This window comes from Panthera uncia (genome assembly GCF_023721935.1).
Source record: "Panthera uncia isolate 11264 chromosome A1 unlocalized genomic scaffold, Puncia_PCG_1.0 HiC_scaffold_16, whole genome shotgun sequence".
Taxonomy (NCBI): Eukaryota; Metazoa; Chordata; class Mammalia; order Carnivora; family Felidae; genus Panthera; species Panthera uncia.
In genome coordinates this window covers 28212855-28237237 of record NW_026057576.1, presented here as the reverse complement: position 1 = coordinate 28237237, position 24383 = coordinate 28212855, and the positions used below count along the sequence as shown (strand labels likewise).

Here is a 24383-nt window from a genome sequence, read left to right as displayed (position 1 = left end):
TAGTCAAATACACACTAATGGCATCATTAAGGTTCAAGTGGCAAAATTTGTAGAGACCCTTTTAAATACTCAGGCCAAGGGGCACCTGGGTGGCTCAGTCGGTTAAGCATCTGACTTCAGCTCAGGTCATGATCTCATGATTCATGAGCACAAGTCCTGCATGGGGTGAGCTCAAGCCCCGTGCTAACAGGGATTCTCTCTCCCTCTCTCTCTGCCCCTCATGGGATTCACTTTCCCTTTCTGCCCCTCACTCACTTGTGCCCACTCTCTAAAAAATAAAGTCATAAGATGTCATTAACACTGCATTTTTAGAATACATACATACATACATACCCAGGCCAAAAGCACTGCCATTAGTCTTTCAGAATCCAGAAACTCTCCCTCAAGACATCCAATCCATATGGCTCCTGCTTCTTTGATTCATAGTCAAGAAAAGGAAATATACTTTAATACTGTAAAGGCCTAATTACTTCTGTTGAAAATAACCATGCTCTGGTAGAACAGTCTTTCAACAGTGCACTCCTGGGAGACAAAGACCTCAAGCATCACTTCTTGTAACTCAGATTTAATCTATTGGAAATGACATCTCTAGAAAGACTCTTGAACTCCGTTAGAAAGGCTCAATTTTTCTACCACCAAAGAGATTTTTGGACCCATGTATCACTTCTAAACAAAGCACCAAACCCGAACTGGACTTGTGCACCAACTGGTGACCTGAAAGAAAGTATTTCCCAAGCAGGTGGCTTTCTGGGATGACTGCACCTATATACCTTCTTTTCCTTGCTTGTTCTCCCGTTTTCTTCTCCCTTTTTCATGGAAGGGTAATACTTCTGTCATCATTTCCCAATATCTTGCAAAAAGGGTAAGCTGCTCCAATTACTGGATTTGTTATCAGAAACCACTATCTGTCCATGACCCCTTAGTTTACCATGTAAGTAATTCTGTTGGAATCCCAGATGCAACTGTATGCCTGAATTGTTCCACAGGTCCTTTTTACAAAATTGAAATACTAAATCCACATACCACCAATCCCTGCCTCAATTTAATCCAACCCTAGGATGGGAGAATGTGATCCATCAAATACAGATTTGAAAGATACTGCACAGCAGTCACCATAAATCAGACCATTGCAGATTTGCTGTCAAACCCATGTATCTGGGTGGTCTTTCAATATAGAATACAGCATTTGAGTCTTGGCTGAATGATGCAAACACCTCTATATGGACCAATGGGTCCATAACTACTACTACTTATGAGGAAATCATATATATACACATTCCAGCTACTCCTTCACATGTGGTGGTTTTGGCAAATTGCCCCTATGCTTAGGTAACTTATCATCTTAACAGCTGGACAATGAAAGGGCAGTGTGCTCTTACTGTTCTGTCTTCGTAACAATGAGAATCCTCCTACGAAGTCCAGCCCATTAAGCCTCCACAGTCACCTTGAACAGGAACTTCCTTGAGGCAAATAGGACTCCCAGTTTGCTTCCATAGAGATAGCCTTTCTCTCTTAGGCCAGAGTAAGTGCTAATGACTGCATGATCAGAAATCTCTCTCTTAGGCCAGAATAAGTGCTAATGACTGCATGATCAGAAAGCTAGCCAACTTTGTAGCCAAGGCAACAAGCAGCGTACCAACAATGACTTGACTCACTGGCTAGAGCAGTTCTAGCTAATCGTATAGCCCTTGATTGTATACTTAATGAACAAGGAGGTATCTGTGTGACTGCCAATACTTCCTGTTGCACATGGATAAATTCCTCTGGGAAAGCAGAAATTCAACTGCACAAAATTAGGAAATTAGCACATTTCACCGAACAATCCATGGTCCTTTGATCACTTCAGCTGGTTACCTTCAGGTCTGGCCTCCTGGTTTAGAATCCTTGAACTGGACTTGTCATTATTACTTTTAATTTTGCTTTGTAGAACTGTTATTAAGCTTTGTACCCATGGCCACCAACCCTTTGTAAAAAACAATATGCCCAACAGGGTAATGCTAGCTCAACATTTTGAGCTGATCTCCCCACCCTTACAACACTTAAAAGATACAGACTTTAAGTGGGAAATGCCCGAATTCCCCCTCCTACCCTTCCTTTTTACTCAAATGTGGCCTAAACGGTTTCCAACCTGGGTACTTTCTCTCCACTGTGAGACGTGACAACGAAAAAAGGTCCTTTCTGGTACTGAGGAACAAAATCACTAAATGCAGAAAACCTGAGTCCTGGTCATCCAATGAGAAACTGCCACATCTCAGCCAATGAGAAGTAACCACAAGCCTGAATTCTTCTCCTCCTCCAAACTTCCCTTCAAACTCTCCCTCCCAACCTCTTCCTTTCCTCTATAAAAGCAAGTCCCTCTCCTTCATTCCTAGAGTTGCCTACGGTTTGCCATAGTTTTCATGTTTCAAATTGCATTTCTTCTGCTATTCCCAAATTAACTCATTTTGGTGGTAAAATAACTCTTTTATTTTTAAGGCTGACATTCCCCATTCTTTGGTGAGAAAATAGGATTGATCAACTCTTGTAAAAACGTGAGCTTCTCTACACTGATGGAAATAATGGGACAGAATTCATAGTTTATAAGTGGCGTGATTTTGCAACTTGTTTTTATAAATCCTAAAAGTTTTACTCCGTTTTGACATTTAAATTAAAATGGAATTAAAACTACAAAACTTCTGAAAAGAAGTCCCTTAACATTCTACAAGTCTTTTAAAAATACTGCTGACAATATGTCTACATATTTAAGCTCTGCTTAACTAAAATAACTACCCATTCAAATTAAAGACTCTTTCTATGAACTCTTATGCTTCGAAAGTATCAAGTTTAAAAATTATACTAACAATTTTCAATTAACTGATACTTTCCTCAGACAGAATCTTGAATTTTACAGGACTGAACTTGTAACAAAAAGGCTTCCTAAAAAAAAAAAAAAAAAAAAAAAAAAAAAGGCTTTCTATAGGATTTAAGCCTCTCAGCCTAAACGCGTATAAAATAATCTGACATTATCTATAATATTAAGCACTGCGCTTTGCACTTTATATATACAGGTACATAATTCTTTCAAAACCCTTGGAGTCAGATGTGTTTCTCAATTCAGAATTTTGGGTTTTAGAATACAATACAGATACAGCATTTATTTTTTAACATCAGCAGGATTTGTGCTAGCATTCTGTAATTAAACATATTAATATTTCTACATCAAAACAGGACTTCATATTGTAAGTTCACACACAAATTTAGTTTTTAGAGCCCTCTGGATTAAAATAAACTCCTTTAACTCCTAACAGCCTACAAGGTGCATATCATTATTATCCCAAGAATTGATCAGCATGAGGTGCCAGTCTTCCTATACTTGTAATAGTTGTTAAGTGTATCTCATTTGTCTGTAATTGCCTGGATTTAAAAAAAAACAACACAGCACCTTCAACACAAATCAAGACAACCTGCTTACCATACCTTCTATTAAGAAGAGGTTTGTATTCCCAATAGACTTTCCTAATTAAGAAACTGTTAATATTCTGACCTTTTTAAGAATATGCTTTCCCAGCCCACATACAAGTAGAATCAAACAGTTCAACAACTTGCACATTTTCTGCTTGTCAGACAGGTGATTAATAAAAATCACTCACTGCACACCCAACTCATAAACCTGAAGAGGCAGTTACAGCATGGCAGTGGAGTCTCACAGGCCTAGGTTCAAATCCCTGCTCTGTCACTTATCAGTGGAGTAAATGTGGGCAAGAAACTTAACTTTGACTTCATTTTTCTGAGATATAGTAAGATGTTATCACTACTTCACAAGGCTGTTATAAATGAGGTAGTGTATATATAACAGTGACACCTGGCCATATTTGTGTGGCCACATTTGTGTGGCCACATTTGTGTACCACAAAATGTACAGAAGAGTTACCACTGTTACTGCCCTAATGGACTGGCAACATATATAGGATTTTAGCTGATTTGGGGGGCAGGAAGTAGGTAGGCAGAGGTAGGAAGAGAGGCTAAGAGTTAATTTCAGAAACAATTTACAAGGATGGTCCAAACAGTAACAGTTGTGCGTAAATCAGTATTTCCAATTTGCCCACAAGTTCCCAGACATTTCCAAAATCAAATCTCTTGGTGTAAAATGAATCCACAATAGAATATGCATAGTTGCAGACAAAGGAACCAGATCAATGCTGATGATCTCTTACATACAACTACTTATAACTCTTTCTGGCACAGACACCATTATTTTGTCCTTTTAAGCTCTTACTATCTTCTCTCCTTGGTTCCTCTGAGCGACAGATAACTGAAATCCATATTCTTATGAGACTATGTAAGAGCAGGCATGAATGGCTAAAGGTAAACTTCTTTAGAACTGGTTACAATGAAAAGTAGCTCTCCTAACAAACCACTCACCCATCCAGAAATTTTCTGAATTATTTTTGCAAATGTCAGTAATAGCTACAAGTCAGAGAGATGCACACTAATCTGGACAAGGAAGATACCAATACAATTAGATCTGCATTAGGCAGATCAGATGGTAAATAGGCAATACTGCTCTGAATCAGTGATAGATCTCAGAGATCAATGACCTAATCTGATATGTAGATAACTGGGGAAGGAGAAAAGGAAAGTAAAATGGGTAAGGATAGTCAAAACAGTATTTAGGTTATTGAACTAAATTAAAATTTCTACGTATTCACGTTAACATAGTTACATATCCTCATTTTAAATATTCGAAATTTATAAAACTTATAGATACATTTTTATAAGACAGTCCAATTTTCTCCCTTGTTCTACATAGTTAGCCTCAGGAAAACAGTATCATTCAATATTCTGAAGTTAGTGAATACCATAAATCTAAGAGATGAGTATGTTTTTAAAAATGTAGTTATCAATGCAAACCATCCTTTCTCTCCATTTCCATATAAAGAAAAAGAAAACCAATTATTTTTTAAAGTTGGCCTGTAATTACCATGTTGAAGACTGAACTCTGTTATAGCTGGCAACCAAATCTGAAGGAGTTAGGACACAAGACAGAAAATTATCAAAATCGACTCTGATGTTTAAACTGTGGTACAGCCATCTAAAGAGATTACTTGATAGAAGAGTTCAAAGGAGTAGATTATCCCATTCAAAATTCTTTGAGGATAATGTGAGAATTCTGGGAAGTCATCAAGGTGCAAATGATTATAAAAATCAGGAGAACAGATGAAGAATCTAAGGTTAAGAAAAAAATGTATTCCAGGACTAATCCTTAGAAAAGAAAATAAGAAATACTAAGAGAAAAAAAAAATGTATCTTCTGAACAAAAGTTAACCAGAAAACTAAGAAAACCAAATTTAAGAACTGAAAATGGAAATTTAGAAAGAAAGCGAGACCAATTAATAGCTGAGAATATAGAGGATAAGGATAAAGAGATTTTTAATTGAAATGGAGGGTTGCTGTTGTTTTTTAACTTCCTGGAGGCTTATAAATTCTCATTAACTAGAATGGTGAAAGAGAAACAGTACTCCAGAGTGGTACCTTATGCAGCAGTCTAATCCACTTCTCAAAAGTCCCTTCTTTACCCATAAATCTAGTGTACTTGTTTGAACCAGATCCATTTTATAATATAGTCATGTATATTAGGAACTCCATTTGGCTCAGCAAAATCCTGAATCCCAAACATTAAGCAAATCTAGTCAACAGACAAGCGTACTTTAGATACAGTATACCTTTTTAAAGTACAAGCAAAACTAGTACTAGAATTCTATTTTAAAACAGCCTCTATTACAACAGTGTCCTTGCTAAGAAAGAAAAAAGTTGCCCTTTAGTGGCAAAAATGTTTCTTATTTAGAATCATGGACTTTTAACTCTAAGACGCTAAAGATTATTTACAAATAATGAAGACAAAGACAGGCTAAACCTATTGAAGATTATAAAGCTACTTGACAGAGATTTGCTGGAGCTAGGGTTCTTGTCTCTGGTATAGTGCTGTATGGCCAACTTACGTCATCTGTAGCAAAGCCTCCCTACCCCTTAGGACTAATGGTATACCGAGAAACTGACATACAGAATACTAAAACTACTATCAAGTTTCCTCAAGATGAAAATGTTATAAATTCATGCAAGCAAGAACTTAATTTTACCTTTCCTTCAATATTGAAGAACAAAAAAAGTAGTCTGTAGCTGTAAGTGGGCGGAAGGACGAGTAAAAATTCCCAGGTGCTTACATAAGCTTGTGTAAGGTTTGGGCAAGGCTGGTTTATCACGCCACCACCATCCTCATGAATCCCCCTACATTTCAAGTCAAACAATTAGATGGAAGGGACTGAATTCCCACTCTTCTGAAAGTTGAACCAATGGTTGATTTGCCTCCTGTTCACCCTATCCCCAGCTATGAGGGCCCAGTAATACCTTGTGCCACATTGTGAGACCTGAGAGACACCAACCTCTATGGCATTATAGTTAACAATTATGGTCAGAAAGCAAAGTCAGACCTACATGTCACCAACAGCCTACACTCTGTAACAGCTTAGACTGCAAAGTATTTTAATCATAAAACACTATTTTTCTGTCTCAAAACTATTTATAATGAGTTCCATAATTCTTTCATCAATAATTTTCTCTGTGCTAGATTATAAGCTCTTTGAAGTTAATGATCATGTCTTTACCTTTTGTATTCTCATGGTATCTATATACTCTAGAAACAGAGTACATACTAAATGTATACCTGTTAATTTACTCTCTCAGCAGCTACCCTAAACCACAGAAACCAAAGTAACCATGGGGACATGAGAAGGACTAATAAAGAAAAAATACACAAAAACAAAAAAACAAAACCCCAAACCAAACCAAACTACCAGTTATTTCAGGACTCCTGATGTGGCAGGAAAAAAAAAAAAAAAAAAAAAAAAAAACAGCAAGAAGGTTAGTTGGGCTTTCCTGAATCACTATTTGGCCCAATTTCACAGATTATCCTTCGACACAGATAAATTTGCAGCATGTTAAACTCAGGTGTCTATGTTTTAGACAGGAATTTGGAAAGTAAGGACCAAAATCTCAGTGTAATTACAAATATTTCGCATATAACCAAACAGGAATTCCCTGTGATAATTTCTCAAAGTTCTCATTAAAAAAACTTAAGAAAAAGGTAAATAAACCAAACAACTTCATAGAAAAATTGTATTTACAACTCCATCCAAAAGCAGTTTTTAAAAGCAAACAATGTAACACTTGAAAAAAATCTATGCTCACCCAAAATTGCCAAGTCTAATAAATATTAACGTAATACTTCATCAAAAATAAGGCAATAACCCAAGATATTCATTAATGATTTCTCCACCTTCCATAACTAGGTAGAACTACTCTATCTAGTAGCATATGATACTTCATTCCATTTCAGCATGTCTGAAATCCTTAAGGACAAAAGTGATAAAATAGGATCTTCATTCTTCATTAGACTCTTAGAACACTTGAAGGAAAATAATTTCTAAAGCACAAAGAGGTAAAGAGGTAAAACCTTTCAAAAAGATACTCGGTGTTCAAAATTCAAGAATGCAATATTAATACACAATGGGCATTAGGTGAATATATGCAATACAGTGATAGCAAATTAATTTATTTAGTACTTTTTCCATTCCATATCATCAGGAGGATTGATTTCAACTTTCCTTTTACCTACATCAGACCAGTTGGTACTCAAAACTGTACCACCAGACTCCATCTGCAATAAGAAATAAAAATAGATTAATCTCTGGACCATATAATCAAAATAGTATTTTTCTAAAAATGTTCCAAGCATAGAGTTCCAAATATAAGCTATGTTTGTCTCAATATAAACACAAGATATCATTTTGATTTAATCTTATGCTTTTCAGAGAAGTTAAGCATGTTCTCTACAACCTAAGAAGGAAACTCTAGAGTAAGGTACAAGCCATCATGTTCATACACACTGTCTTATTTCCTTCTGCTAATCAGCACTGAGGCGTAATGTGGAACATCTACCTTTTGATGAAAATACAATTGGCTCCCAAAGAAAATTCTTAATCTCTTTCATTAAAGATAGTAGAGACCAGGCAAAGTAAACTCTTTCTATAGTAGCTGAACAGAACTTTAAGAGACCCTTCTTAAAGCTCTGTGACAATATATACCAGGGAACATGGAATTTTTTTCAAATCACACACAGGTGCTTAATATCAGTATCTCAGTAGAGAACCGGTTATCGATTTACCATCTACAGAATATACCTCCTACCAACAACCCTAGCATATTCATAAATACATTTTAAAAAACTTCTAGACATTTGTTATCTTAATGGAATAAAAATTCATCGACTTGGATGATAGCAAAAAACGCGAATTATTAAAATCTAAACATTTTTACAAAACCAGTTGTGTTGCTAGCAAATGTATAAAGTTATACAATTACACTGGAACCTTGATATAACCCCATGCCCCACACTCTCTGTCAAGCTCTCTTACATGGGTTCCTTTGCATGGGATATTCTCCATCCCAGTTTTCTTTCTATTCTTTAGTTACCCTCTAAACATGACCTATCACCATTTCTCTGTGGCCTCATTTGACCCTAATCAGGACTCTACCCTTGTAGGATTTGTACTCTGCATGAAAATAGTTACCATTAATATAATACACATCCCACTACTGTTAGAATTTTAAGGATCTGATTTCTTTTATACCTGCTTCCCACCCTTGGTTCCAACTAAAGCTGAGAGCTCCTACAAAGCAAGAAAACTATCTTACCAACACTTACATACTAGATCTAAGCACAATCGTTGAGCACATGGCAGGCTTCAAATAAAATACTGATACCTATGTTTGTAAATGGTATGTTTGTAAATGGTCTGCATGTGGGAACAGACCTATACTTGAATCAAACTACATGGTGTATAATGCATATTTCAAGTAATGCCTTCTTTCATTAAGATGTAAGTGCTTGTAAACATATGTTAGCAGCATATGGGAAGAGCCCTGTGCTTATCTCACTAAACTACACTGTGTATACACTGTTGTTCAAGTAACATCTTCTCTCATTAACACAAACCCACTAACACCCTAAATCCCAATCCTAACCCCTAAACCTAACCCTAAAACCCAAACCCTAAACCTAACTCTAACCCTAAATCAAACCCTCTGGAGAGTTCTCTAAACTTCAGGATATAAGGAACATACTCTCACCCTGCCATAAACCCTAACCTAACCCTACATCTGAGGAAAAAAAAAAAAGAGAAAGTAGTGGTATATATACAATGGAGTATTACTAAGCCATAAAAAAAAGAATGAAATCTTGCCATTAACAATGACACGATGGAGCTAGAGAGTAATATGCTAACTGAAATAAGTCAGAGACAAATACCACATGATTTCACTCATTATGTGAAATTTAAGAAACAAACCAAAGAGCAAAGGGGAGAAGAAGAAAAAAAAGAGAGAGAGAGGCAAACCAAGAAAATAGCCCCTTAACTATAGAGAACAAACTAACGGCTACCAGAGGGGAGGTGGGTGGGGGCATGTGTTAAACAGGTGATAAGGATTAAGGAAGGCACTTGTGATGAGTACCAGATGTTGAACAGAAGTGCTGAATCTCTATTTTATAAACCTGAAATATTGCATGTATGGTAACTGATATTTAAATAAAAACTTAAAAAAATAAATAAATACAAACTTTATTTTTTTTATTTTTGAGACAGAGAGAGACAGAGCATGAATGGGGGGAGGGTCAGAGAGAGAGGGAGACACAGAATCAGAAGCAGGCTCCAGGCTCCAAGCTGTCAGCACAGAGCCCGATGCGGGGCTCGAACTCGTGAACCACGAGATCATGACCTGAGCCGAAGTCGGACACTTAACTGACTGAGCCACCCAGGCGCCCCATTAAATACAAACTTTAAAAAGAAACAAACTACTCCTAAAAAGACTACAGAAAGATTTAATTTCAAATTTGATATTTACTCAAGACATCTGTTTCCCCAATTTAGCATTTCCCTCAGAGTATTTTATACATGTTGGTCTTTTTGTCCCAATTAGACTGGGAGATCAGAGTCTATTTTGTTTGTTTTCCCACAGCACGTGGTATGTTCTAGGTCAATGCTGACAAAGGGTGGCTTGTTTTATGGGTGTAGATGGTTCAATTACTACTAGCAAAGCCTCTGTATGAAAATGGATGCAGATTCTATAATCTTTGAAATTTTACACAATATTCTGTCCAGCACACTCTTAAAAAAGTCAATATTGAAACTGACTTCTCTTCCTAGGGGACACAGGGTAGATGTACTTTAGCCAATTCTTCCCATAAAGTACTATTAAAAATCTCTGACATTACACATATGTAAACAGACATAAGAAAACTCTAAAAGATGAAGGGAAGTAAACAAATCAGCTAGGGACCTTGGGAGCCAGGGAACAACATAATATGGTGGTGAGTCTCTGGGTTTTCTTTTTTGTCTCATGTCTTACAGCTGCTGCTGAAGAAGCTGGAAACACTAAGAGGCACAAAAAAAGCTCCAACAAAAACCTGATTTCTCTAGCAAAAAAATTAGACAAAAAGACCACTTAGGAAGACAGAAAAGTTTTAGATTATAATCACTCCACTGCAGCTAAACACCACAGATAAAAACTATGGTTCCAATCCCACCCAAGGCCAGCAAAGGCTGAGTGGGAAGCCTAGACTTCCATCCATGCTGGGCTACCATGAACCCACCTCCTCTGCCACCTGTGGTGCTAGTGAAAATCACATAGATATAATATCTATCCCATTGCCAACAGTAACAAGGGGATGCCTGAGATGTATAAGGAGGCTGATTAGGGTATCTGGATTTCTACTTCCATCTAGCAATAATGAAGGAATGCCCTCCCTTCCTCTGCCAGAGCGGCTGGGCAAGAAAGCCAACTGAGATGGAGGGGTGAAATAAGATCCAGTCTCACAGCAGAACATGAAAATGTCCAGGTTTCAAATGAAAATCACTTGTTGTTGGTAAAAAAAACACCAAGAACCAGGAAACTTTCATACTTTTTTTTTTTTTAAAGGCAATCAATAGATGCTAATGTTGAGATGACAGAAATGTTAAAATTATCTGATAAAGATTTTAAAGTAGTCATAGTAAAAATGCTTTAACTGAGAATTATGAAGTTACTTGAAAAAAATAAATAGAAAAACTCAGCAAAGAAAAAAAGACACAAAAAACAGTCAAACGGAAAGTTTTAGAATTAAAACTACAATTGAAATAAAAAGGTAAGCAGATAGGCTAAAGAATAGAAGGGATAGAGAAAAGAATCAGTGATCTTGAAACCAGGACAATACAGATCACTTAATCTGCACAACAAAGAGAGAAAAGAGATAAAATGAAGATAGTCCCAGGGATGTGCGAAAATTCTAACAAAGTATTTAACATTTATATCATCAGGTTCCAGGAAGGAGACAAAGGAGGCAGAACTGAAAAATTACTCAACAAAATAATGGCCGAAAATTTCCCAAATTTGTCAAGACACCTAAACCTACAGATTCAACAAACCCCAGTCAGCATAAACCCAAAGAAATCCTTGCTGACAGAAAATCTGTCATGAGCAGATCTAAAAGAATGGTTAAAGAAAGTTCTCTAAAGAAAGAACAAATGACAGAATCTTAAAACATTACAAATGAAAAAAGGTAAAAATATAGGTAAATATAATAGAATTTGTTTTTTCTCTTGAGCTTTCTAAATTATGTTTGATGGTTAAGTGAAAATATAACACTGTATGATGTGGTTCTAAATGTACGTAGAGGAAATATTTGTGAAAATTATAAATGAGAAAGGGTAAAGAACATAGAGGGAGGTCTGGTTTCTATACTTCACTCAAACTGACAAGAAAAATGACACCAGTAAACTATGATAAGCTATGTATAATATGGCTACTGTAATATCCAGAGCTACCACTAAAAATGCTATACAAATAAGACACACTAAAAAATATACATAAATCAGAATGAAATTAAAAAATAATCAAAAGTACTCACAGGAAGATAGGAAAAACAAAATCAAAATACAGACCAAAAATAAAATGGTACACTTAAACTCCTAACATATCAAAAATTAAATGTAAATGATCTAAATACATCAATTAAAAGACAGTGACTGACAGAAGAGATTAAAAAACATAACCCAACCATTTGCTGTCTCTAAGAAATTCCCTTTAAAATAGTAGGAATCAATCAATTTAAACATGATATATAGATAGGTTGGAAATAAAAGAACGGAACAAGATACATCATGCAAACAATCAAAAAACAGAAGAATTGACTATATTAATATCAGAGCAAAGAAAATTACCAGAGCTAAAGAATGACATATACATATGTTAAAAAAGGCCAATCCACCATGAAGATACAGCAATCCTAAATGCATATGCACCAAACAGAGCTGCAAAATATGTGAAGCAAAAATTGACAGTACAATAAGACAAAATCAGCAAGGATACAGATTTCACAAGAATATCAAGATAAACCAAAAATTAAAAGATCCAAAAAACTGCTAGAATTGATCCATGAATTCAGCAAAGTTTCAGGAAATAAAATCAACGCACAGTAATCGGTTGCATTCCTATATACCAACAATGAAGCAACAGAAAGAGAAATCAAGGAATTGATCCCATTTACAGTTGCACCAAAAACCATAAAATACCTAGGAATAAATCTAACCAAAGAGGTGAAAAATCTATATACTGAAAACTATAGAAACCTTATGAAAGAAATTGAAGAAAACACAAAAAAAATGGAAAAAGATTCCATGCTCCTGGAAATGAAAAATATTGTTAAAATGTCGATACTCCCCAAGGCAATCTACATAGTCAATGCAATCCCTATCAAAGTAACACCAGCATTCTTCACAGAGCTAGAACAAACAATCCTAAAACATGTATGGAGCCAGAAAAGACCCCGAATAGCCAAAGCGATCTTGAAAAAGAAAACCAAAGCTGGAGGCATCACAATCCTGGACTTTAAGATGTATTAGAAAGCTGTAATCATCAAGACAGTATGGTACTGGCGCAAGAACAGACACTCAGACCAATGGAACAGAATAGAGAACCCAGACACAGACCCACAAACGTATGGCCAACTCATCTTTGACAAAGCAGGAAAGAATATCCAATGGAATAAAGATAGTCTCTTCACCAAGTCGTGCTGGGAAAACTGGACAGCGACATGCAGAAGAATGAACATAGACCACTTTCTTACACCATACACAAAAATAAACTCAAAATGGATGAAAGACCTCAACGTAAGACAGGAAGCCATCAAAATCCTCGAGGAGAAAGCAAGCAAAAACCTCTTTGACCTTGGCCACAGCAATTTCTTACTCAACACATCTCTGGAGGCAAGGGAAACAAAAGCAAAAATGCACTACTGGGACCTCATCAAAATAAAAAGCTTCTTTCTGCACAGCAAAGGAAACAACCAGCAAAACTAAAAGGCCACCGACAGAATGGGAGAAGATACTTGCAAATGACATGCCAGATAAAGGGTTAATATACAAAATCTATAAAGAACTTATCAAACTCAACACCCAAAAAACAATCCAGTGAAGAAATGGACAAAAGACATGAATAGACACTTCTCCAAAGAAGACATACAGATGGCCAACCGACACATGAAAAAATGCTCACCATCACTCATCACCAGGGAAATACAAATCAAAACCACAATGAGATACCACCTCACACCTGTCAGAATGGCTGACATTAACAACTCAGGCAACAACAGATGTTGGCAAGGAAGTGAGAAAGAGGATCTTTTTTGCACTGTTGGTGGCAATGCAAGCTGGTGCAGCCACTCTGGAAAACAGTATGGAGGTTCCTCAAAAAACTAAAAATAGTGGGACGCCTGGGTGGCTCAGTCGGTTAAGCGGCCGACTTCAGCTCAGGTCATGATCTCGTGGTCTGTGAGTTCGAGCCCCACGTCGAGCTCTGTGCTGACAGCTCAGAGCCTGGAGCCTGTTTCAGATTCTGTGTCTCCCTCTCTCTGACCCTCCCCCGTTCATGCTCTGTCTCTCTCTGTCTCAAAAATACACATTAAAAAAAAAAACTAAAAACTAAAAATAGAACTACCCTATGACCCAGCAATTGCACTACTAGGCATTTCTCCACGGGATACAGGTGTGCTGTTTCAAAGGGACACATGCACCCCCATGTTTTATAGCAGCACTATCAACAATAGCCAAAGTATGGAAAGAGCCCAAATGTCCATTGATGGATGAATGGATAAAGAAGATGTGGTATATACATACAATGGAGTATTACTCGGCAATCAAAAAGAATGAAATCTTGCCATTTGCAGCTACGTGGATGGAACTGGAGGGTATTATACTAAGTGAAATTAGTCAGAGAAACACAAAAATCATGACTTCACTCATATGAGGACTTTAAGAGACAAAACAGATGAACATAAGGGAAGGGAAACAAAACTAATATAAAAACGGAGGGAGACAAAACATAAGTGACTCATAAATATGGCGAACAAACTCAGGGTTACTAGAGGGGTTGTGGGAGAGGGGATGGGCTAAATGGGTAAGGGGCACTAAGGAATCTACTCCTGAAATCATTGTTGCACTATATGCTAACTAATTTGGATGTAAATTTTAAAAAATAAAATTAAAAAATAGAAAAAATAAAAAAAGATAAAATTGATACTTCTACAACACTCCTCCCAACAACAAAATATACCTTCTTTTCAAGTGAAACATACACTTGAAATAGACTGAACGCTGGGCAATAAAACAAAGAATGTAAATCATAAAGTACATGGTCTCAAATCACAATGGAATAAAATTAGAAACCAGTAATAATATGATAACATGGAAATCTCCAAACACTTGGAAACTGAACAACATACTTCTAAACAACCCATGTGATGATGTCTCAAATGAAATCAAAATACATATAAAACTGAATGAAAATATAACATTAGAATTTGTGAGAGAGCTAAAACCCTAAGAAGGAAGTTTACAGCATAAACACACACAAAAGAAAACACAGTATCAAACCAATAATCTAAATTCACATCTGAACAACCTAAAAAAAATAGCAAAATAAACCCAAAGCAAGCAGATAGGAGAAAATAGCAGAAATGAACGAAATTTATAATAAAAAGTTGAAAAAAAATGAAGTAAACAAAGAGTTGATTCTTTGAAAAAAATTCACTAACATTGACAAACCTCTACATCAAGACTGGGGGGGAAAAAAAAGACAAATTCCCATCACAGGAATGAAATGGAGTATCACTAAAGCCTCCGCACATATCACTACAGCTTAGATAAAACAAAATAAATGCTCAAAAACACAAACTGCCACAAGACACTCAATATGAAATAGATAATCTGAACAATCCTATTAACTATTAAATTTGTAATTTAAAATCACACCAAAAGAAGAAATGTGCAGGCCTACATGGTTTCACTAAAGAAAAAATTAACACCAATTCTACACGATCTCTTCTAAAACACCGAAGAGGATAGAGCACTTTCTAATTCATTTATGAAGTTGGTGTTACACTGATACCAAAACCAGACAAAGGCAGTATAAAAAAAGAATACTACAGACCAATATCCCTCATGATACAGATACAAAAATCCTTAACAAGGTATCTGAAAATAGAATTGAAGAACACATAAAAGGAATTACACACTATGACCAGGTGAGGCTTATCCAAAGGATGCAAGGCTGGTTCTAGTTGAAATCAGTCACATTAATCATACAAAATCACCACTGTTAACAGGTTAAAGAAGAAAAATTACATAATCATATTGATCACTGCAGAAAAAAAGCATTCAAATTCAAAAAGCTAACAGCCAACAGCTGTGCAGTGCTGGTGGTATAGTGGTGAGCCTAACTGCTACCTTCCAAAAAGTCAACAGCCACTCACGATAAAAATCTCACACAAGGAATAGAGAACTTTTAACCTGATATAGCATCTACAAAAAACCTACTGCTAACCTACTTAATGGTGAAGGAATGAATGGTTTTCCCTTAAGCTGGGGAACAAAGCATAAATATCCACTCTCACCACTCTTACTCAACACAGTGCCACAAATTCTAGCCACTGCAATATGGAGAGAAAAGCCACAAATATCAGGAGGGGAAAACAAGTCCCTATTTGAAAATATGACTGTCTACCTAGAAAATCGCAAGCAATTTACCAAAAAATCTCCCAGAATAAGTGAGTTCAACAAGGTCAGAATATAAGATAAACCAACCAACCAACCAAACAAACAAACAAACCTGTATTTCTAAATACTAGCACATGACACCAAAGTTAAATCTACAATACCATTTACAATCACTCAAAACAAGAATTAAATATTTAGGTATATCTTGCAAAACATGTACAGGATGTGCTGAAAATTGCACAATACTGATGAAGAAATCAAAGATTGGACTGGAAAATTCAACACAATAAAAATGTCAATCTCTCCAAATTTATATACTGTTCAACAGGATTTTTTGGTACCTACAGACAAAACATTCTAAAGCTTATGTGGAAACACAAAGGAACTAGAATATCTAAAACAATTTTGAAAATGAAGAATAAAGTAGAAGGAATGACTTCCTGGTTTCAAAAGTAACATAGCTAAAATAATCAAGACTAGTATTAACAGAGGGATAGACATGCAGATCAATGAAACAGAGAATCCAAAAATAAACTGAGACAAATACGCTCAACTGATTTTCGAACAACACAAAAACAGTTCAAGGGAAGAAAGACAGCTTTTTCAACAAGCAGTCTAGAGCAACTGAACACACATAGGCCAAAAACAACCCCCCCCCCCCCCGCCCAAAAACCTCAACCTACATCTCTGCTTTATATAAAAATTACCTCAAAATGGATCATGGACTTCAATGTAATAAGTGAAAGTATAAAAGTTTTATTGAAAGGAAAAACACAGCAGAAGTCTTTCAGATCTAGAACCAGGCAAAGAGTTCTTACACTTGATAGTAAAAGCATGATCCATAAAAGAAAAAACTGATAAACTGGATTTCATCGAAATTAAATACTTTAGCTCTGCAAAAGACCATCAAGAAAGTAAGAAGACAAACTACAAGCTGAGAGAAAATATTTGCAAACTATGTATCTCCCAAAGACTTGCCAAATTAGTAGTGGCACAGTTTAAAGAGGGGAAGGGGTGGAAGGAAGTGGGTATGGCTATAAAATGACACGAACAAAGGAATCCTATGGCAGTGGAAATGTTCTCTGTCCTAACTATCAATAACATGGTTGTGATACTGTAGTTTTACAAGGAGATTCCACTAGGGGAAACTATGTAAAGGATACAAGGGACCTCTCTATATTATTTCTTATAACTGCATATGAATCCACAATTATCTCAAAGTAAGAAATTTAAAGAAAACCTTTTTAAGTCAACAGTGAAAAGTTGAATCATGACAAGTTATGACATAGTAACTTATGTGGAATATCTGAGTTTCTAAGACATTAACTAAATGCTAATTTGAATATCCCTTGAAAGAAGAGTGACATTTCCAAAGCTACTGGTAAAAGTCAAAGGATTACATCTTCAAGCAAAATAATCAATACAGTTCTACAGTGAGGACTTGTCATTAAAATTCCAAAACTTGAGGCCTAATTAGGTGGTATCTGTTGTCTGGCAAAGACCTAAATTTTCTTATTCAATAGACAAAATTATTAACAAACCAATGAATAATTAACATGCACCTTCTACTTGCCAAACACTGTTCTGGAAGTTTCCCCTCTATGTTCTTCATCTCTGACACTGAGGCTATACATGGTTCTAATGGAAGCACCTTCAGCTACCGTGATAAATCCAACTACCATAATTAGAGTATTTCTTAAGCTTTCCAAGTTCTAACTTAATGACTAAAAAATATTTATTTGGAATAAACCACTTACTTCTCAACTACCCCACAAGTTTCCAACTTCCTCAATAATTAGTCTAAGTTTAGAGCGGGAAGAAATGTTCAGATGAAGCCTATTCAAAACCACAGTACATGCAATTTTGTTTAAAATTGCCTAATTTCTTTTAAATTTTCTGAAATTTACTACTAAAGTATGCTTTTTTCAAGCGTATGTTCTTACAAATGATTTGTTCATGGCACGTTTCACTTCATCAGAACCATCTGAATAGATCTGCTGAAATAATTTGTTTAAAGCTGCATCTCCCTCCAACTTCTCATTTTTTTCTTCTTCTTTGATCTCACCGACCAATTTATCCCAATTTCTTGTATAATGAGATGATGATGGATATAAGTTCTTTACATCTATGGAGTAAAAAAGATAGAAGTGATTAATCAACACGTGATGACTATGTCAAAAATATGTAAACTTTGTGACTGTGGTATAAAGAACATTGTAACAGTTTATAGTTCACTGAATTTCATATTTATAACAAATGCCTTTTTGGATAAAGTTTATTAATTTTGAGGGGGGGAGAGACAGTGTTTTATTTATCTATCTATCTATTTATTTATGAGAGGCCTGGGGAGGGGCACAGAGAGCAAGAGAGACAGAATCCCAAGCAGGATTGTCACGCTGTCACGCGGTCAGCATCGAGCCTGACGCGGGCTCTATCTCACAAAATGTGATGGGGCGCCTGGGTGGCGCAGTCGGTTAAGCGTCCGACTTCAGCCAGGTCACGATCTCGCGGTCTGTGAGTTCGAGCCCCGCGTCAGGCTCTGGGCTGACGGCTCGGAGCCTGGAGCCTGTTTCCGATTCTGTGTCTCCCTCTCTCTCTGCCCCTCCCCCGTTCATGCTCTGTCTCTCTCTGTCCCAAAAATAAATAAAAACGTTGAAAAAAAAATTAAAAAAAAACAAAAAACAAAAAAAAAAACAAAATGTGAGATCATGATCTGAGCTGAAATCAAGAATCAAGACACTTAACTAAGCCACCCAGGCACCCCTCTAATAAATATCTTTCTGATATATACATCAACAGACTTACACTTATCAAAACTGAATCAGTTAGTATAATGTAAAATCTGGGAATTTTTTTTGAGCAAAATAAAGTGTACATTTTTGGTACATTACCCAAGATTAGATTAAAAACAGACTCTTTGTGTTAATAATGGGGGGGACTGGGTGAGAAGTGTACTGGAACTTTTATATTTATAGAAAAGTTGCAAAAATAGTACAAATAATAAAAGATAATAATAATAGTGTTTGTATTTATTTTTTTTATTATGAAATTTATTGTCAAATTGGTTTCCATACAACACCCAGTGCTCATCCCAACAGGTGCCCTCCTCAATGCCCATCACCCACTTTACCCTCCCTCCCATCCCCCTAAATAGTGTTTTTTAAAATGATGCTTAAGAAATTTCTCTTATAAATGAGATTTTAATAAATGTTAAAAATGTGGCTTTTCCTTGGGGTGCCTGGATGGCTCAGTTGGTTAAGCATCTGACTCTTGATTTTGGCTGAAATCATAATTTCATGGTTTCATGAGTTTGAGCCCTGTGTCAGGATCCGCACACTGATCATGCAGAGCCTGTTTGGGATTCTGTCTCTCTCTCTCTGCCCTTCACTTGCTCATGTGCTCTCTCAAAACAAATAAATAAACTTTAAATAAAAAATGTGGCTTAGTTTTTCTGAGGTACTCCTGTATCTTTCAGAGTAAGTATAAACTGAAAATATAAGTAATTATCCATACAATTAGTGAGTTAAGACTCCATCCTCTCCCCACGTTAAAATATTTGATTACTTCGATAGGAAATAATAATTCTTCTTGAATGATGAAAAATACACCAGGCAATAATCCAGAGCTCAATGTCCACTCACACACACATAGAAAACATTAGTATCTGTAGGGCACATTGAAGTTAATGGAAGCTGCTTGCAGCCAGACAGGCTACTGACTAGCCCAGGGGCTCAGGGCACTGCCAAGACTACCCTAAAGACTAATGGAATCAAGAGCCCCTTCACCCCACCCCGCCCCACACAAATAATTAAAAACTAATCTACATAGTAGCTATAAGAGCAGTGCTGTTTACTCTCCAATGGAAATACAATGCAGGCACAAATGTGAGCCACATAATTTAAAAATTTCTAGTAGCCACATTACTAAAAAGAATCAGATGAAATGCATTTTAATATTTAACCTAATATATTTAAAACTGTATCAACCTCAACACAAAATCAATATAAATATATTAAGACATGTTGTAATTTTCCTTTCATAAGATCTTCAAAATCTGTGTTTTATACTTCCAGCACAACTCAATCCAGACTGGTCATTTCAAATGCTCAGTACGTACAGTAGTGACTATACTGGAAAGTGTAGCTACAAAGCTTTAAAAAACACCTGATTCAAAGTTTCTCTATTAATATATTAGGACACACTAAAAAAAACTATCTAGGGGTGCCTGGGTGGCGCAGTTGGTTAAGGGTCCGACATGATCTCACGGCTTGTGAGTTCGAGCCCTAGGTCAGGCTCTGTGCTGACAGCTCAGAGCCTGGAGCCTGCTTCAGATTCTGTGTCCCTCCCTGGCTCTGCCCCTCCCTTGCTCATGCGCTCTCTCAAAAATAAACGTTAAAAAAATATATATATATTTATTATTTATTATAAATATATTAGGACACACTGAATGTCCCTCTTCCACTACTGCCTCTCTATCTCCCATTCCTCAAAATAGTTCAGAAATGAGAAACCACTAACTGTTCATTCTGTTGTTCCATCCTTTCTCTTCGCCTATAAACCAACTTTCTCCCTATCTATTTCCCAGAAAAACTAAACCAAACCATAATACCTCACACAGTTTTATTTAGGTTAAGCATATGGTTTTCCAATCTACTCTTTCTCTACCAGTAATCCCCTCTTGATCTATGTACATTTTCACTAGTAGCCAAAGAAAACAAACAAACAAAACAATGCAGGTTACAGTAAATTAAGAGCCTAAAATAACATGGGTTTAATTAATCCTAATGCTGACTCCCCAGAGAATGAAAACACAGATTCTAATTTCCACTTTACACACAAGAAAACTGGCTCAAACGTGTTAAGCAACTTGCCCTTATCTGCAGTCTCCAGCTTGCAGGACACAGGAATCTGACAAGCATATTAATTCCTTACAAAAATATACCAGGACAGGAGGAATAACATCTGAAATATCCAAGGCACTGTGTTTAGAAAAACTCTGCAACTGTAACACTAAAAATCTTTAGGTTTAATCTCAGAAAAATTTTAACACCTGTAGATGAAAGATAAACTACTGAGGGATAGTAACCTAACTTCCTTGCTCATTCATTATAATATCAAACAATTGCAAAGATACTCATGTCAGCAGATTTTCCAGTGTTAGAAGATGCAGCAACAACCAGTATCACATACAGAGTTTATGTAAGAACCAGACCCAGATCCTGAAGACCAGGGTTCAGTCCTCGACAATGAAAATTGCCAGGTGATCTTAAGCAATCTGCTTCTTCTCTGAGCCTATAAAATAGGGCTGTCTAATTCAGAGGGCTTTTGTTAGAATTCAGTGATATATGGCATTTAAAGTGTTTCTTTAAAAAAAATATTTGAACTATATATATAAACCTCAGCCCCCAAATCCCAGAGAGTCAGCCCCAAAAGAACTACATAACATCTTTCCTATGTCTTTCAAATCAAGTGTGAAAGCAGAAGCTTAAGAGCTTAAATACCAACTTCAAATACTTCAATATAAAAACTATCTGTTGGTGTCAATTTCCTGGTTTTGCTAATTACACTATAGACTAGTTATGATGCTCTCATGCAGGGAAGCCAGGTGAAGGGCACATGAAAACTCTTAGTATTTCTGCAACTTTGAGGGGAATCTAAAATTATTTCAAAATAAAACTAAACTAAAATAAATGATCTATTGGCTAACTCAGGGTTTTCTAAAAGGTGCCACAAGGAAATGTGTTTTCTGTCAAAGAAGAAGGCAGTGGAAAATCTAAAAGTGGCTGAAACACAATGTTAGCTCATTTTGGTCATCAAACTGGAACATTAACTCTAATCAAAAAGAAATTTTTCTCCTCTTATTAATGAGGTCAATGCTGTAAAATACACTCTTAGACTGTAGTTCTAGGAGTGTCTAGCAGATTAAATATTCCATTAGAAAAATACCTGTCTACTGCATATACTTAAAACTGACCCAACGTAATAATATATATAATGGAGTATTACTCAGCAATCAAAAAGAATGAAATCTTGCCATTTGCAACTACATGGATGGAACTAGAGGGTATTATGCTAAGCGAAATTAGAGAGAGAAATATATGACTTCGCTCATATGAGGACTTAAGACACAGAACAGATGAACACAAGGGAAGGGAAGCAAAAATAATATAAACAGGGAGGGAGACAAAACATAAAAGACTCTTAAATATGGAGAACAAACAGAGGGTTACTGGAGGGGTTGTGGGAGGGGGGATGGGCTAAATGGGTAAATCATTGTTGCACTATATGCTAACTAACTTGGATGTAAATTTAAAAAATTAAATTACATTTAAAAAATTTTTTAAAAATAGAAAGAAAAAAAAATTGACCCAATATAAAGTAGCCTGTCCCTTAAAGGGTTAAAAACAATCAACCCTAGTTTTCTACTCTTCTCCTGGGCTTTTCTGTCTTCATGACCTATTTATGAGCACTTGTACTAAAAGAGCAACATAGTGAAATGGGTTAGATACTTTACACTGTCAAGCCCTGAAATTCCAGGAAATTAGAGTTGACAATATATTCTATATTATTCTATAAGAAGAAAGAGAAAGAAAAGAAATAAAAGGGAAAGGGAAGAAGAGAGACTATTTCAGGAGAATAAACCACTAATTCACTTGCAACCCAAAAAGAAGTAATAGGAAAGGGCAACACACAAAAACAACCCCCAAATGATATCCTACGTTAACTTGGTAAACAATAAATCCCAACTCCCTCAGGGTTTTTGTCCCCATTCATTTGTATTGAGTTTAAGAAGTTAGAACCTTCACATGAAAAGCTAGTTTGTATTCATTACAGAGCAATCTTCTTACACTCATTGTATTTTACCTTGGGAACATAAATAATGTAGGCAGAAAGAAAGTCCATTACTATTTAACTTCAACTATATAACACAATATGAATTTAAAGCTCATCAAGGCCAGAAAACAAACCTGCTACAAACTGTTTTGGAGTAGGCACATCTCCTTGCCCCTCTAGTTTTTCCCATCTCACAGCTTCTGTCTTTTTCATTTTAATTTCAATCTGGAAGAAAACACCAAACAAAATTTATTATTCAATGTAAAATATACAAAACATTAAAAAAATGCAATTTCTTCAAGTCATAAACTTTTATAAGAATTAATAGAACCCTTGAGATCATTTCCTTAAATTATTCAAGGTTAAATTTCAAGAACTTGGAAACATTTATTTTTCTACTTAAAAGCCACCCTTCAAAAACAACATACATACACACTATAAGCTACAATTAAGAAGAGTCTTGGGGCACCTGGGTGGCTCAGTCGGTAAAGATCTGACTTCAGCTCAGGTCATGATCTCATTGTTCATAAGTTCAAGCCCTGCATAGGGCTCCACACTGGCGGTGCAGAGCCTGCTTGGGATTCTCACTCTCTCCTCTCTCTGCCCTCCCTGATTCATGCTTTCTCTCTCAAAAATAAATATGTAAACTTAAAAAAAAAAAAAGTCTTGAAATCCATGTTTTTTTTTCCAATGCAGTGTTCTCAACCAGAGGTGATTTTGCCTCCCAGTGGAATTTGGCAATGTTTATGGATATTGTTGGTCACCACACCTGGGGTGGGGGTTAGGGATGCATAAAGGGCAACCTTCCCAAAACAAAGATTTATACAGCCCCAAATGTCAACAGTGCCCCCCTTTGAGAAACCCTGTTCTAATAGAATCATTACATTTGCATGCACATTAACCTGTTTGAGAGTGGAGAACACTACCATTATATAAACATATTACAACTGGGGCACCCGGGTGGCTCAGCCGGTTGAGCATTTAACTCTTGATTTCAGCTTGCATTGTGATCTCATGGTTTGTGGGATCAAGCCTCACATCGGGCTCTGCACTAACAGCACAGAGCCTGCTGGGGATTTTTTCTCCCTCGCTTTCTGTCCGTTCCCTGTTCACATGTGCGCAAATGCTCTCTCAAAATAAATAAACATTAAAAAATACAACTAATGCTACCATTTTTATAATCATTCACTAATTATTAAACATACAATATGAACAAGCTGTAATTTTCACAGATGTGGTGGATTTTTTTAAATAGTAAAAACAAGTTCCTGACCATCTTGAAGTATGTGAGATATAAGATACTACAATAAAGTTAACCACGAGGCAAATAAATGTTCTAATAGCTCAGCAGAGATCACACCTGGGTGTAAAAAGAAAGAGTTTTAGCACACCTTGCAGAGCTTTGAGGGGTAGGAGCATTTACAATGG

The 24383-nt window shown here is 36.2% G+C and overlaps 1 protein-coding gene across 2 annotated transcripts in view; it reads right to left on the bottom strand.

The window, feature by feature from the left end:
• Positions 1–7572: 7572 nt before the first annotated feature.
• SUGT1 (SGT1 homolog, MIS12 kinetochore complex assembly cochaperone) overlaps positions 7573–24383 on the bottom strand; it is a 44205-nt gene continuing 27394 nt past the window's right edge. For both annotated transcript variants that reach the window (XM_049647025.1, XM_049647026.1), the window contains exons 11-13: positions 23090–23180; positions 18065–18246; positions 7573–7693 (exon numbers count right to left, since the gene is read on the bottom strand). In XM_049647025.1, coding sequence (XP_049502982.1) covers positions 7592–7693; positions 18065–18246; positions 23090–23180 — 375 coding nt within the window. In that variant the 3' untranslated portion in view covers positions 7573–7591. The remainder of the gene's footprint in view (positions 7694–18064; positions 18247–23089; positions 23181–24383) is intronic.